This window comes from Barbus barbus, assembly GCF_936440315.1.
Source record: "Barbus barbus genome assembly, chromosome: 32".
Taxonomy (NCBI): domain Eukaryota; kingdom Metazoa; phylum Chordata; class Actinopteri; order Cypriniformes; family Cyprinidae; genus Barbus; species Barbus barbus.
Window position 1 is genome coordinate 1,116,659 of NC_136760.1, and position 17,564 is coordinate 1,134,222.

Consider the following 17,564-nt stretch of genomic DNA (forward strand, 5'->3'; position numbering starts at 1 on the left):
AAGGTCAATGCCATAGAAGAACCATTTTTGGTTCCACAAAGAACCATTCAGTCAAAGGTGTTTTAAAGAACCATCTCTTTCTTACCTTTTTATAATCTGAAGAACCTTCTTTCACCGCAAATAATCTTTTGTGAAACAGAAAGGTTCTTCAAATATTAAAGGTTCTTGATGCAACCAGTTAGACAAAAAAGGTTCTTCTATGGCATCCTGAAGCACCTTCATTGTAGAAAACACTTATTTTGAATTGTACTAATATTTCACAATACTTTACTGTATTTTTGATTAAATAAATGCAGTCTTGGTGAGCAGAGGAGACTTCTTTCAAAACATAAAACCTTTGAACGGTATTGCACATTTCATTTCTATAATTCACCTAAAATTTTAAATTGTCATCATTATCCTCATGTAGTTATCTAGGACATGCTATATGAGAATATTGGTGCAGATGCATGCATGACAAGACCCACATCTGACCACAACACGGCTGCTCAAAATGTCACCGTAGAGATCAAAGAGTTGTTATCATGTTGCTGTATCTGAGAATCAGCACAGGTTTGAATAGTTTCTAAATGATCAATCTGGAGTAGATGACAGGCTTCCTTCAGCGGGTCCTTGTTACGCAGTCAAAGGTCACAAACAACAGTAGGAGAGCAGACTCGCTCTTCTAGGTGGTCAGCGGTGCATGTCTGCTTTGGACAGACGCTAACAGGTTGGCATAACAAACACAGAGCATTAATGGAGCATTGAGAAACTGAGAAACACGCCATCTGGCCTACAAGTTCTCCTTTGATTTAGTTTCAGCCGCTGGGCCTTCAAATGGACAGAGGTGTCAGATTCTCTGAGCTTTGTGTGGTTCATATTCATACAAATGACAGCATCATTAAATTAAGTATTACAATTTGTGGTCTGAATAGTTACTGTAATAATGGTCCTAAACAGGTTCTAGTTTTAAAAGCATTAATCTTTTGACCATCTAATGGGTCTTAGCACTGGTATTAGCGATGCGTTTTTACATAACTGCTATTCATATCACTTCTGAACACTGAGCTTTACAGGCTGATGTTTTAATATACTGTAATATATATAGCCGGCCGTTCTGGGAGGTTCATACAACATGCCTTGCTATGTTTAATACCATTTAAGGTTTAAATTAGCAACATTTCTTGTCAAGTTCGTCCTTGTCATTGCCACAAAGTTACATCTTAATACTTCAAATAACTTAATACTTAAAGCTTAAAATAATGCAAACGCTCTGCTTGATTAGCATGTTTTGCCATGTTTAAATTTTAACAGGCTTATTGAACAGCCATTGAAGATATGATGGGTGTAAAAAAATGTAAATCGAAGTTGTAAATTAAATAAAATTCTTTCTACTTTAAAAATGCATGTTGAATTTGATGTGTTAACTGACCTTTTTAATTATTTGTGAAATATTGTGAAAATTATTTCATTTTAATATTTATGGTATATTTATGTAGATGTTTATTGGATATTTACTGCATGGAAATACAAAATAATTATTACAATCAGGGTTCTAAACAGTATTTAAGCCAAATTTTGGTAAAAAGTTCAAATAAAATAAAATACAAAATAAAATAAGCTCATATTTTTATATTTTCAACATTTACTTTGACCTCCTATGAATGACAGTCAACATTTTCAAACATTTATTTGTCTATTTACATAACTATTTATTTAATGTTTTAAATAACAACAAAAAAATTATAATTTTTATATCAACATTTTCTGAAGGTTAAACACATTCTTTTACAGACCAAATAAAAACAATAAATATTTGTAAGATTTTCAGGTCAAATTTTGCACTCTGTGTCTGAAAGAGCAATGCTGAGCCTTTCATTAAAGCTTGATCTTGCCACTTCTTGTCTTGTCAAACACTTGTGAATTTCCATAAATACTCACAGCCTGTTGTCGGTCCAGCAGCACATCTAAACGCCAGCTCAAAATGCTTATCATAGTCTCTTAAACCATAACATAACACGAGTGTCAGGAGGCCACAGTTCTTTGTCTGCTCTATTTATATCTAATATTTGCAGTATCTATGCTGAGAGTGTAAAAGATTTCATTTTTGTGATAGTAAACATACTATCTCTTACAGTAGGACACACTGTCTTTATCATATTACAAAATATACGAATGCTTCACATAAATACTGTATATGTGCAAAGATACATTTTGAGTCAAGCAGCTGGTTGGGGAACAGAGCAGGATGATTTGTAGTGCATGAGCATGTAAACATACATATATTGCTGAGTCTTTGTGGGATTGTGTACACGCAGCAGTGTGTGTAAATATATATTATCTCATATATATTTTTAGAGTGACATACCACACAAAACAAAATGCACCATGCAGGAGAATTGCTATATTTTGTGGTAAGTGCTGTGAGAACGACAAAGCTTGTGTTTGACAACTTTCTAGTGGACTAATGACAGTATAGATAAGTGGTTGAGTGGGACATGATTTTACAACACACCGCCATTGCTTAACTCCGGCAGAATGTGTATTTGTGCATCTTTAGACCTGTGAATCTCCTCTATCAGGAGACCTAATGGTTTCATCACAGAACTGGCATACTGCAGTGTGATTTGTTTTCATCACAAGGTGATTTGTTGACATCTTGATGTCTCAACTCCAGATATTTGTTTTGTGACAGCACTTGGGCTTTAAACAAGGCCGTGTCAAATTAATTGGGTCTGTTGCAATAAGTCAGTGGTGCAATGTGATCTGTATGTTCTAAGAAATGTTTATATCCTCAAATATTAACATGAACCATGGAGGGATTTCTTCTGTTTATTAATGCTATTTTTTTAAACAATCTATGTGTTGTTAGCAATAATAAACAAAATTATTCCATGATTAATGTTAATATTTAAGGCCAATATATACTAACATTCAAATAATATTTTGGAAGAAATTAATACTTTCAGGATAAATCTTTAAAGGATGCATTAAAATATCAAAAAGTGGCATTTACAGAAGATTTATATTTCAAATAAATGCTGTTCTTTTGAACTTTCTATTAATCTGTGAATCCTGAAAAATAAAATGCATCACGGTTTCCACAAAAATATTGAGCAGCACAACTGTGTTCAACATTGATAATAATCAGAAATGTTTCTTGAGCAGCAAATCAGTATATTAGAATGATTTCTGAAGACATTACATTTAACATATATTCACATCAAAAACAGCTATTTTAAATTGTAATATAACGTCACAATATTATGCTTGTATTGTATTTTTGATCATAGAAATGCAGCCTCGGTGAACAGAAGAGACTTCTTTCAAAAACATCACAAAATCTAACCTTTTAACCTTAAAATCTTTTCATAATTCATCCAAAAAGAAAACTTTTGTCATAATGAACCTCATGTTCTTAAATGATTATCTTTCGTACTATAAAAGTGAATGGGGACCAAGAACTGTCAAGCAAAAAAGTACCATAAATGAGTCCTCTGAAGCCATATAATAGATTTATGTGAGGAACAGACTGAAATTTACAAAGCCCATCACTTAAAATCTTGCAAAATAGCCGTGATCATCATTCACTTTCATTGTATGGAAATGAGCAGACATTCTGGTATAAATATCTTCTTTTGAGCTCCACGCAAGAAACAAAAGCAAGTCATTGAAAAACCAGCCTGATCTCACACACAAAACGTACATATTTAGACGTAAATTAAAACGGTCCAATACGCATATACCTTTACGTATTTTCAGTGCCTTTTACGTATTATCTGGACGTAGTTTCAGCTTTGATACGTATCTAAATTTACGTAAAAACAGCTCAAAATACGTACAGATAGAACGTGCTTTGACCAGTCAGTTATAACAAGAAATGTGCTTATGAAAACGCTTTTATTTGCGTATCTGCTTAATTCATGTTTAATACTTTGTTTGCTGAGAAGTGTTATGAAATATGAGCTTCAAACGTTGTTATTCCGTTGTTTTATACCTGTTTTTGTACCTGAACACAGCACGTTTAAAAGTACAACATAAAAATGCATGCAGATTTTTTTACTGCTCTGCAATAACGATATATATATATATATAAATAGATAGATATATGAAGAAAAAAAACAACAAAAAAAAAAACATGCAATTACCCAGCATGGTATTTTTTCTGTAATTAAAGCCAAGACTAATGTGTGTGTGCGCGCGCGCGTGTGTATACATTTCGTGCTTTATTTCAAACACTTTTACCTCGTTTTGTTTTTTTTTTAAATACAAATGATCATCAATACGTCAAAAACCATGTAATCTACATTAATTATTACTTACGTAAAATCACGCCTATTCTGTATAATAGACTAACAATATAACAATAAATAGCTTAACAAATGCAATAATACCTATTAATACCAATAATAGGCTATTATAGGTAGGCTATTGCATTAATATATTATTTTTATGCAGTAATGACACGCACTTGTTTGTTATTTTCACAAACGCAGAACAAGTTATTTGACATATAACTGTATCTGGGTGGGGGGTCTGGGGCACTTAGATCGGATCTAAAGGACTCTTTAGCGTCGGCGATTAAAATATGTCTTCTGTAGCCTACACATTAAAGGAACGTGGTTTGAACGCCAATTAATGTATTTATTATTAGTAGTAGTAGTATGAGTCCTCGCTATATTGATTATTAATATCCTTGATTATTACTATGAGATTAAATCAAACTGCTGTCTGGCCAGAGGAGAACGAAACACCGCTTCTTTCAGCACACTATATTTCCCTGTTTAATACTGTAAAGCTGCTTTGACACAATCAGCATTGTAAAAAGCGATATATAAATAACAGTGACTTAACTTGGCTATTATTATTATTATTATTAAAAGAGATGTTACAAGGCGCAATCGCATATTTATCATATCTTTTGTTTGTCACAATCTTGCCACGCTCTGCCTATCCACTCTAAAGTATATGCAGTAGGTTATACGTAAGCATTTATACGTTAATTATGAAAATACGTAAGACCCTTTACGTTTTTGAAGCTCAAATACGTGTATATAGTACGTATAGACGTCTGCTTAAACGTCACATGCATACGTTTTCCGAGGATACATTTTACGTACAAATAGATACGTATTTTCATGAGATCACGTTGCAGCCACACACACACACACACACACACACACACAGAGTGGTGTGCTTTAAAATTAAATTATTATAATCTTAATTCACGAGATGAAGGATTTTGACAGAAATCAGTGTTGAGTGTTACTGTAAGATTAACCCTGCGTGGTTTATATGTTTGAAAATGATTAACAGTTGAAATCCAGAAAACCAGATTTCTGGAAAATGTAATCAGTTACATTACTTAAATAAAGCAATTGAAATAGTTACACTACTTATTACATTTTGAATAGGGTAACTTGTAATCTGTAACTTATTACTTGTCCAAAGTAACCTTCTCAACACTGGCATTTATGAATCCATATGTTTTTCCAACGTGATCTCATGAAAATCTTACGTGCAAATAGATACGTATTTTCATGAGATCACGTTGGTGTGTGTGAAAATATTCAGATGTAACCCCCTTTGTAATCGTAAACATCATCATAAGTAACTGTGATTTAATTATTTTTTCTCAGTAACTGTAACTGATTAAAATTGCATTTATTTTGTAATTAAATTATGTAAGTCCATTACATGTAACTATTACTCCCCAACACTGGTGATAGATTTTTCATTTTTGAACTGTTTCTTTAAGCATTACACAACGAGGGAAAGGTTATTGCATTGATATCCATTCTCCCCGTTGAATCCAGCATGGCAGTCAATACACAACAGTAACCGGAGCGTCTGAGCGTTGTCAGCAGGGCATTCTGTGGGCAGCGGGTGCATGTCGAGGCCAGTCGATCAGACATGCTAGTATTTATTGGCAGCCGTAATGCTCAAGCATTCTTCAGTGCAATGAATGATAGCCGGCCCATGTGTGGACGTCCATCAACTCAAATAGATCCAACTCCTCTCCGGACGCCCCCTGAGAGCCAAACGGTCCGGTTGTCCTATTATAGCCTTGCCTGCTCGCTCTGGAATAAGAGGTTGAGTGGACATGAGAGCTTTTGGAAACGGTGAGGCTGGGTTGCTAAGGATAGAGACTGGTCTGCCCTCTCCTTGTGACCTTCCTCCCCTCGAGGTTCACATTAGCAGAAGCGAGCTGCAGTCGCATACAGCGGTCTGACTGCTGACACAGAGGCTTACAGATATTATTAGGGAGGGACTTTCCCCATACGACCCCATGAATCATGTACAGGAATAATATACAGTTTGTGGACAAAACATAAGTGACTGTATGCATGTGTCTGAGCTGATGGAGCAGCCACTCATTTTTGTCTTCTCCTAAAAAAAAGTGTTTCCCAAATTCACTTAAAAACAATGCGAAAAAAAAACTTTACAGAAAATATTTATATATCATCTTACTTTCATGCCTTATAAAAGTACATTTTAGCAAAATATAAATCAATAAATTGAGATTAGTGTGTCTGTGAATATACAGGTGCATCACAAAAAATTAGAATATTGTGAAAAAGTTAATTTTGTTATTGTAACTTATTTCAAAAAGTGAAACTTTCATATATTCTAGATTCATTACATGTAAAGTAAAACATTTCAAAAGTTGTTTTTGTTTTAATTTTGATGATTAGAGCTTACAGCTCATGAAAGTCAAAAATCCAGTATCTCAAAATATTAGAATATTTCCTAAGATCAATCAAAAAAAGGGTTTGCCAAACATATAAGTTCAAGTTCTTTAAAGTACAGTATGTTGATTTCTGCACTCAATACTTGGTCGGGGCTCCTTTAGCACAAACTCCAGTATCAGTGAGGAATGGCATGGAAGCAATCAGCCTGTGGCTGATACTGGATTTTTGACTTTCATGAGCTGTAAGCTCTAATCATCAAAATTAAAACAAACAAACAAACAAAAAACTTTTGAGATGTTTTACTTTACATGTTATGAAACTAGAATGTTTCACTTTTTGAAATGTTACAATAAAAAAAATTTTTTTTTCACGATATTCAAATGTTTTGACACACACACACACACACACACACACACAGAGAGAGAGAAAGAGAGAGAGAATTCAAATTTATATATACAGCTGGCCGATAATATGGTTTATATATTTTTTGGACAATATAACAATCAATAATACATAAATAACATAAAATACATAAATAACAAATTAAATATCAGTCTGTATATGAAATATATAGTGAATAAAAGTCAAGTTTATTGATCAACATTGGAAGTTTTTTTTTTTTTTTTTTAATGTCTTTTAGGTTTGGAACAACATGATATTCAGAATATTTTTGGGAGAACTATTCCTTTTACATATCGTTTAAACTTCCATATGTTAAACACTACACGATTTTACTTTATATTTACTGATATTTGACTGAACTTGTTTTAATGTGTTTTTTTTTTTTTAAATGCCTGTTCACACCAAGAACTATAACTACAAAGATAACTATAACGATAATGCACAGCAATGCACAATAATGCTCTGTTTATTATAAGCACAAGCTGCAGTTATGTCATCTGCTGCTTTAAATATTCAGTGAATTCTGATTGGCTGTCAGTATTTTTATCATTCACCACCTGAAAAAAGTCATTCCGAAAGGGATTCCAACAATATTGTTCCTGTGTTGGTAACATTATATCGGTGATGTGCACTTCCATATTCTCATATATTTAGAATGATAAAACTTTATAGTTACAGTTAATGTCCTTATTCTAAATGGGCTTTTATTTTCAAAACTTAACAGTTGTTGCTTAGAAAAAACACTATTGGTATTCTTGAGACTCTGGCCTGTAGAGTGGAGAAACAGGTGCTGCTTTGACATGTGACAGATAAGCTGAGATATGAAAGGTGTGCCAGAAAGAAAGGCAGGCTATTACTCGATGAAATACAGGCGGCTTCAAATAGAGCCACTTAAATAACTCTCTATCATGCTGCGCAGGTGTGAAGACCATAGCCAAATAAATACAATTAGATATGAAGTGTTAAAACAAATAGGCCATGTTAGGATACAAATGCTTTTTATGGTATAAATCTGTTTGTGTTTCCATAACCACTTTCTCCAACTTCCAGGAACTTCCAGTTTCTACTTTGTGAATAAAAAAAGCCCTTTTTTGTCTATGCTTTTATAGACGTGTCATGATGTGCTTAAAAAAATAAAATAAAAAATAAAATAAAATTAAATAATAAACTAAAATAAAATAATAAAAAAATAAATGTTTTTTTGGAATAACATGAATATTCAGAATATTTTGGGGTGAACTATTCCTTTTACATATTGTTTAAATTTCAGTATGTTAACCACTACATGATTTAACTTTATATTTACTGATATTTGACTGAATTTGTTTTAATGTGTGTGTGTGTGTGTGTGTTTTTAATGCCCAAAGAGGCCATGTTGGGATACAAATGCTTTTCATGGTATAAATCTGTTTGTGTTTCCATAAACACTTTCTCCAACTTCCAGTTTCTACTTTGTGAATAAAAAAAAAAAAAAAAGCCTAAGCATAAATGTTTTCCTCTTTCAGTCTGACCGGCGGCTGGAGGCAGACATACTAGAAAGAGACAAGCAGGATCTGCTTAACAACTGTGGGCACTCTGTCCTGGTAATCAGACTCCATTAGCCACTCATTCTACACTTTGAGTTTGGTGACACTGCGGTGGGGTGATGCAAGGCGCTATATTTGCCTTCCCTGTTTGTGAGACAAATGACTCCTACTCACCCCAGCCACCATACAACAACATCCCATGTGTCCAGCGTGGCCGTGTTAATGTCAAATAATGTAGTTTCTGTAGGATCGGAGAGGTATAGAAAGCTATGGCACTCAGGCTACCGGTACCAAAATAGCAGATGACCATTTGCATTTCATCTGTCGCACACTCGACACCAAAGAGTCGCTCAGATATTTGCGCTTCCCGTGTTACAGCTCTGGCCTTGCCGGCACCTATTTCGGTGGGGTGTGTTCGGTTCCTTCTCCTTCAGTCTTTTCAAGAGTTTACTTGAACATGGATTTCTACCATGAGCTTCAGGCTGTGTTCAGCAAACAGCACTTTTACAGTGTTCTTATATGGAGTAACAGGAGAGTCTGACTTCACTTGGTGGCTTGTGTGAAATTTATCTTTAAGGATTCGTTTGTGTCTTTTTTATATTTTTTTTGTTGAATGGATTTGTCCAAGGTATGAACTACATAACTTTAAAAAAAAAATAAGGTAAGGAATAAACTGACTTTTAATCTCTTCTTGTCAAATTAATGTGCTCCGTTGAGAGCAGCTGCTCTTTGACGTTTTCATAATTTTATGATGAACAGCCTGCTATTTTGAAGAAGTTTCCTTGAGGGCCTTATCACTGTACTGTAGATCTTCGTTTCACATAAATAAAATAACAGATGTGGGGAAATTACCCCGACTGCAAGTTGATACAGAATTATGGGTGGTGGAAAAATGTTGTGCTGTCCAAATCGTCCTGGCCACATATTGCATGGTTTTAAATGCTCACAAATATATCAGATCAGCATTTCAGCTCTCTAAGTTACACAAAAATGTCTAATAATGCTATATTGTAGTACTTTTAAGGCACATTCCCATTCCATGACAGGCAGAAGCAGTGATGAGTGCTGGTTAACGGATTTAGGTCAGAGGATAAATGTGACCCTGGACCACAAAACCATGTAAGTCATGTGTCAATTTTTTCGAAACTGAGGTTTCTACATCACCTGAAGGTTGAATAAATAATCTTTCCATTGATGTATGGTTTGTTATGATAGGACAATATTTGGCTGAGATACAACTATTTGAAAATCTGGAATCTGAGGGAGCAAAAAAATAAAAATACTGAGAAAATAACCTTTAAAGTTCACCAAATTAAGTTCTTAGCTATGCATATTACTGATCAAAAATTAAGTTTTGATATATTTATTGTAGGAAATTCACTGAATATCTTCATGGAACATGATCTTTACTTAATATCCTAATGATTTTTGGCATAAAATAAAAATTTATAATTTTGACCCATACAATGTATTTTTGGCTATTGCTACAAATATACCCCAGCGACTTAAGACTGGTTTTGTGGTCCAGCATCACAAATATGGGTTAATGAGTTATTCCCAGATCAACCACACAGTGCAGCAGCTGCAATGAAACAACTGAATGATGACTAATTTGTATTCTCTGTAGCGCAAATAATGCTGGCAAAAATGTTGGATAGCTTGTTTGAGGAAGTTCAACTATGTTGACATTTTAGGCTTAGAAGTATTTAGTTTTAAAAAGCAGATCTTTTGAACAGGATACACTTAAAAAGTAGTCTGCATGGTTTGAAAATCCATTTGTTTTAACAAATGACTTCCAAGGGTTATGCAGGTGGCCTGTGTATGTGAAAGGGCAGAGAGACATCTGCCTTCTTCTAAAAATAGTTGGTGTTTGGCATGGTGTGTCTTTCTTTACTGTACATAGTCACAGGCAGGATTACCAACCATCTCTGAGGTCAAAACAACAAACTGTTTCATCTTAAATATAAAAGTTAATAGTTTTAAAATATGATTTTTGACGGTCCAAAACTGAAGTAATTTCTGTCATTTCTTTTTTTGCAGGGAAATCACAATGTAATCTCCAATATGTGGTGTTGACAATGCAAGAAGTGTCAAGCCAGGTCAATTCTGTGTCAGACTGAAGGAATTGGGAATATACATCCATGATGAGCAACCAAGAGAAGCGCCACAGGACAAGCATGCAGCACCTCCGCTATCTTGATAGCTTTATGGATGAAATAGACCGTGAGGTCATGAGCCTGACAGATCGAGCTTTCAAGAGTCTGTGCATTGGAGATGAAGCAATCTACAATGACTCAGAGTTTTCCCCATCTCTAGTCAGCTGCCACAAGCCAGTGGTGGAGGACGTCTCAAAAAAGGCACAGCAGAGCTCATTTTCTGCTGCCAAAAAACTTAATTCTTACCCCCTTAATGGAGCAAATGATCCGTTGAGTAGATCAAATAAGTCATCCAAAGACTCGTCGCTTTTTGCAGCGTTTGCAGCCAAAAAGAACGGTGAGAGCAGCAAGATGACAAATGGTGACTCATGGGACAAATCTGCTCTACTCAGCATCCAAAGGGAGCTCTCCGAGTTTTCTTCAGATTATCACAGTTTAACAGTGGGACATCTTTCCCAAGCCAAAAATCATCTCAAATCAGATGAAAAAGGGCCTGCCAAGAAATCAAGCAAGGTTGCTTCGAATCCCTCTGGAAAATCGTCTAAAAGTAAACAAAGCAAAAACAACAAACTGAGAAAACTGAACTGCATAAACTTTTTCCTCCACAGCGAATTCAGCCCGTTTTTGTCATGGAGGGATTTTAATAAATTCTCCATCGGGCAGGAGCACATTTCGGAGATTGTGTTGAGCAACAGGCCACCGGAATGGTATGACTCACCTCTTTACAAAGAATTAACTGCAGCACATGGACGCTATCAATTAAGCGTCCCCCAATCAGTTGAAAAAGAAGTTGAAAAGTGTCTAAAACAAAGTGAGACTCATCCACTTAAACCACAACTTGCTTCTATACAATCGGCAGCACCCAAGGTACCCCCAAAACCAGAGAAAGAGTCCTGGCACATCCAGCATCATATTCCTACAAAAGCTCATCCGCTTGTTGCTGAACAAAGGTGTAATTCAGAAAGAGTGGAAGCTTGTGTTCCCTGGCGAAAAAGCCGAAGTAGAGCAAAAAGTGCTGCTCCTGTGGGGCATTCCATCAACTCACCGGCCTGCGAAAGAAGAAACGCTGGAGAAGGGAGTGCACAGGCATTTAACAAAGAAGTCAAGACAATAGACGACCAGACCTCCACTAGTTCAACTCCTTTCAGTATTTCACAGCTGATGACACCGGTGATACCCTCCAGACATGGGACAGGAGTTTCAGAGATACTGCAAACTGTGCTCTCGCCCACTGCCCTGGAGATCCCAGCGCTTCCTGAGAGAGAACTGCATCCGTCGCCTGAGATTAAGAGAGAGGGGTACAAATCCATTGCATCAAGCTTGTTGTTTAATCTCAAGGACAACAGAAAACGGGTTAAGGCCATGTACTGTCCACCTAAGTTTAAAGGTTTGGATGCGATTAATCAAAGTAAAGATTCTCCCCAGCCCGAAGTGTCAAAAGATGTGCTTGAAATACCAGAGAATTCAGAAGCTATAACAATTTCACCTGCTCATCACAAAGCCATTATCTCTCCAATGAGTCCCTTGTTGGAAACTGGATATGCTCAAACTGGCTCTCCTGCGAATGGTGGAATGCCAGATGACTATTTGGCACTGAGTCTGCTTCAATCTGGAAAATTAAAATCAAACAGGAGCCCTGCAACTAACAAGGCAAAACACCCATCATTACAACTTTACCGAAAAGCTTGTCCTGAGGAGATCAGAGCAAATGCTCAAGCTGACGTCGACACCAGCTCTCAGGTTTTCACAGAAAAAGCCAGCAAAGATCATGGCACAATTATTGAAAACAAATCTGTGAAAAGCCCAAGTGTAAGTTTAAGACAACTGGAAGAACAAGCCATTAGTGATCAAATTAAGGACAGGTTGAATACTATAGGAACAGTCAGTACACAGAAAAGCCCTGTTAAAGAAAAAGAACCCAACTTAAAGGAGGCAGTAATAAAGCATGTATTTTCTGCACAACAGAACAACTACATTAAAAGTCAGAGATTTGTCAGTACAGATGATGATAAAGATCATGATGATAGTTCTAATGCAGAAAAACAGCTGATGGATATAAAGGATAAACATGTTAATGATGAGTGGTCCAGGCATTCCAAAAACACAAAACCAAAAGAGATAAGACAAGAGAAGCATAATGAAGGAATACGTAAAAATCAAGGACTAGTTCAAACAACAGTGGATGGACCACTATTGAAAGAAAATGTTCATGTAAGTGAAGAGGCTACCACAGCTAAAGAACAGAGCAGCATTACACCAAAGAATGGTTTGGAAACTCAAAGAGAGCAAAAAGTAAAAGAAGGAACTTTCTCAGTGAAAGGAAACACTTCTGCAAAGAAAGCACTGTTTGCATCAATGAAACCGGTGCCAAATAAGACAACTGCACCCTTAAAGAGAGATAATGTTGTTATAGATAAGTACGACTTGGCCAAAATGGCTTTAGAGGAAGTAATTGCTGAACGAGAGCAAAGAAAGTTGAAAAATAATGCACATGGTTGTGAAAAACCTCAAGATGATCTTGAGTTACCCACCAGTGGAGAGGACCAACTACCTAGCATGTTTATACTGAATGAATGGGGGACAAGTACAAAAGATGGCAAAAATCAGAATACCGTATCTGCCTCTAAAACTAATTGGCAGACTGTGCAAACAAAGTCAGAAGACATGACCAAACATGGTGAAAGTCATGTGCCTGAGGTAAAATTAGCCAGGCCCTGTGAGCAGGAAGCATCTAATGGGCAGTGCCAGCATGTAGAACCTATAAAATATAACGAGAGAGACAGATTGTGCCTAGACCATCAAGAAAGCAACACAAGTAATATCAGCAAGGGTGATACAATACACCAAAAGAAAGAGTTAAGGAATAAAAATAAAAGTCATGCAATGAAATGCACAAAAATGGGAGATCATTTGGAAAGTAGAGATATTTGTAGTGTGGGACAGTACGAGGAAGAGTTGGGTGTTGACAAAAGGGGTAGTTCCAATAAACCTGAAATACCCCCAAGAAGAGGGAGAAGTAATTCTCAGAGTAATGACAGAGTAGGTGAAAAAACAGAAGGTAATTTGGACTTTAAAAGAGAAGGTGACACTACAAGTAAAACTGAGATAATGGAAAGTAAGGAAATAAGCAAAGTTCAGTCAAGTCAAACAAAGAATCGAGGCCCAGTGAGAGGAAATGTATCAGCTCTGAAAGAGAAGTACAACAAAGAAATTAAGGTGAACCGCAAGGATATTCAGAAAGGCCTGCCTGTTGAAGGTACATGTTCTGAAAACTCTATGGAAGAGAGACCCAATGAAAAGGCTCCAAAAGGCAAAATAAATCAAAAAAATTTTCCACCCAAACTCACAGTCATTGATGCTGAAAGTGGCACTTGTTCTATTATCTACAATGAGATGGATTCGGAGACTGAAAGAATGTCCTACAGCTCTTCAAAAGAATCAGAAAGAGGCGAGGAACATTCTAGTAAACAAAGGAAACACAGTATCACCCAAGGCTCCCAAAAGGATGTAGGTGATCTCACAAACAACAACAGAAATGAAGGAATGCAAGACAAGGTAAAAACAAATGAGAGGGAAGAAGGTCCTGACAAGCAAAACAAATCCAAAGGTCCAAAAGTCTATGTGAAAGGCTTCTTAAGTGGACTTCTTGGACTTTCAAGCTCAGAAAGGGTCAAAACTGTAGACGAACTTGAAGAGGAACTCTCTGAAACACTGTCCTCAGAGTCTTTCAAACCTGATAAAGTCAGAAAGGACAGTATCGCAGTATATGATATCCTTGAACAGTCTCACTCTATATCCTCGTTGAATGGTAAACCAACACACCACAGCAGTCGCTCTTCAAACTCAAGCGAACCCTCTCTATTGCATGAATCCAAACAGGGGGCACTCACAGAAGAGTTGTTAAGGAAAGCAGAAGTCTGCAACATGAAAGAAAAAGATGAAAAGGTGAAGGAGAATTTCCAGAAACCCTCAATAGATTCTTACTCTTTAAGCAACCATGAAAGTGAGTCAGATGTCTCTGACAGGGTAGTTTCTCCACCTGGTGATGTGGACAAAAGGGGATGGGTGCACTGCTTGATTGAGTCAGCTAGAAACTTAACACAAATACCACACAGTCATACTTCCTTCAAAGATCAAGAAGACAACTGCTTGAATAGATCTATGAAAGATGAGGAAGATCTGGATCTCTTCAAAGATCATTCTCAAGTTGAGATGCCTGCTGGATCAGTCAAGAGCCCCCGACCAAACCAACCAGCAATGCAGTTCTTGTCCCTTCCGGCCACTCACCTGGTCACAGTCAAGGACGGAAAGCTGTCGGTTGGAAGTGCCTCGGTGTCTGAGGAGGAGGAGCAACACTCTGCTATGAGCACTTTATCTGAGGGAATTGATAGCTTTGAAACAAGTGGAGGGGATACGATGGAGGAGAACATGTTTTGCAATGCACCAACAGAGGATGCAGAGGGATCCAAGGCACCCAGCGAGAGATCTGCTTCAGACTGCAGTGGAAACGACGGTCAGGGTCAGAACAAGCCACCTGTTGTACCTCCAAAAACCGAAAAGGCTCTACGCCGAGCCATGAAGCTCACCACACGGAGGATACAAAAAGCTGAAGCTAAATGCAAATCTGAGCGTAAAGGCAGGAGTGGTGACAAAAGCGTCGCTAACAAGGCTGAGAGGAGGCACCACGGCACTGACAAAGTACATGACAGATCAGAACACAGGTCGCTTAGCAGTGACAGAATCAGCAATAAGCAAAGTGAACATCTGGATGGCACACTTGAGCACAAAGCTCAAAGAAGCGAGAAGCATGCTAGACGCCATAGTGGTCACAAGAGCCAAAACGTAGAAGAGAATGATCCTAGTAAAAAAGTACCACATGCAACCAAAGATACTGGTGACTCAAAGACCCATTGCAGTAAGAAACCACTAGAAGCCACATCAAACCATGGGGGTCATTTGGAGAATGGCCAAATAAGTAATGACAGTGACAGATTGGGCCGAAGCAATGAGAAATACTTGCCCAAGAAACTGGAACGTAGGACTCAAAGTCTAGATAGATTTTTAAGGGATAAGCATGGAAACCTATCGAGCAACACTGGGAAAACTGGTGTTGAAGTTCATTCAACAGAAGGATCACAATACTCTACTCAAAAAGGATTACCTTTGCGCCACAACAGCATTGAACATACTTATGCCCCAGCCACTAATCTTGTAACACAGTCCTTCCCGATCACCCAGAGGAAGCTTTTACAGGACCCTGACTCCGGAGAATACTTTCTGGTGGATATGCCTGTACAGGTCAAAACGAAAACTTTCTTTGACCTGGAAACAAAAAGTTATTTGCAACTTCCGGTACAATCTCCTGAGGCTGCTGTGCGACAAGCTGCACCATTGGAGGTTATGAACTCACCACCACTTATGTTGTATCATGGCTATGTTCCAGTGCCCCTACCATCACAGAAATCTGTTGTCAGGATTGGAGGATCTATGATTCCTCCTGATGACCTGGAAGACTTTGAACCTAGCAGGAAACAGATACAGGAGAACTTTTATAAAACACATAATGAAGAGGTAAATCCTTACTCTGAGCCTGTGTATATATCACAAGAACATACACCTGAAGAGGACATTGATAGTGTGAGATGAAAACATCCAGACTGAAGCATTGGATGTTTGTCCAGAGTTTGAATGTGACTGAAATCAGGGATTTGTGTTGTTTGTTTTCAGTCTGGTGTGCCATGGGAAAGTTTTTCTAGTATGTATGCTGTTCTTTGTTTTATAGTGTACAAGACGTGGATTGTAAATGTTTAATTCTTATTAAAGTAAGGCCTAGTTCTCTTACCGTTAAAAGCACTTGTCTATTTGTAACAGGAAGTTGAGATTTGCCTAATTGAAAGTAGATTTGGTTTCATAAAAATCAGAAGGAGATTATTTTGATACATCTTGTATTTGAGTTTTGGAAGTACTTAGTCCACAGTATTTTTCACAGCAGAAAAGTATTGTAAAAATGAAGAGTTCAACATAGGTGTTTTATATGCTTACAATGGTATATTTGACAAATGCTGATTGCATTCTGGGTGCATTTTGGAATGAATTAGTATATTTAAATGGATTGTTGCTTCATAAAAGAACCATTCCAATAAAATCATCATCAATGAGTAATTGTTCAATTATTTCATTTTGATGAACGCACTACCTTTTATCTGAAGAAGAATCTCATTTTGCTTAGTCTTGGGAAAGCCAGGCTTTATGACTTGCCGCATAAAGTGTAGTCCTCATTGCAGATTATTCTGACAGATTTAGATAGAAAGAGATTATATGATTGACACTGTATGGTACCAACCTGTTAACAAAGCTGAAAATACAGTTCTGCATATGGATATCTATATTTAAAATCTTGAGTGCCTTAAGCAAAACACTCAATCCACAAATCTGGAGAACCTTGGGAAATCAGTTCTTCCTCACTTTCGCTCATTGTTTTAACCTAATACTTTGGTGATTTCAGTCAGTTTTAGCCATATTCGTCTACAAAATGCACCAGACTACATCCCATTTAGCCATTACAATGCCATTCTGCCTCCACCATGTGGTAAACAGGAGTTCTGCAAGCATCTTATGACCTGCTAAAGCAACTGTAAAGTTGGGTTGCAACATTATGTAATATTTGTCATGACATACATTTTTGGATTATGTTTATGTAGTAACATTTTCGAATGCTAAGGGAACTCAGAATGACTCATTAGGGTCAAGCTTGTCTGACGATATGCATGTCTATCTCAGGATGACTTACCTTTAACATAAAATGTTGA

The 17,564-nt window shown here is 36.9% G+C and overlaps 1 protein-coding gene across 4 annotated transcripts; it reads left to right on the top strand.

Annotated features, from left to right (window-relative positions):
- The first annotated feature begins 8,645 nt into the window (after nucleotides 1-8,645).
- LOC306852784 (uncharacterized protein) lies at nucleotides 8,646-16,909 on the top strand. 4 transcript variants are annotated; one of them, XM_079389861.1, is made up of 3 exons: nucleotides 8,705-9,260; nucleotides 9,614-9,718; nucleotides 10,640-16,909. In XM_079389861.1, exon 3 carries the CDS (start codon nucleotides 10,741-10,743, stop codon nucleotides 16,399-16,401), a length of 5,661 nt encoding a protein of 1,886 aa, XP_079245987.1. In that variant the 5' UTR covers nucleotides 8,705-9,260; nucleotides 9,614-9,718; nucleotides 10,640-10,740; the 3' UTR covers nucleotides 16,402-16,909. The 4 variants fall into 4 exon arrangements, with proteins under 4 accessions (XP_079245986.1, XP_079245987.1, XP_079245988.1 ...); XM_079389860.1 differs by lacking the exon at nucleotides 9,614-9,718 and having other exon boundaries at nucleotides 8,646-9,260; XM_079389862.1 differs by having other exon boundaries at nucleotides 8,761-9,718.
- The last annotated feature ends 655 nt before the right edge of the window (nucleotides 16,910-17,564 follow it).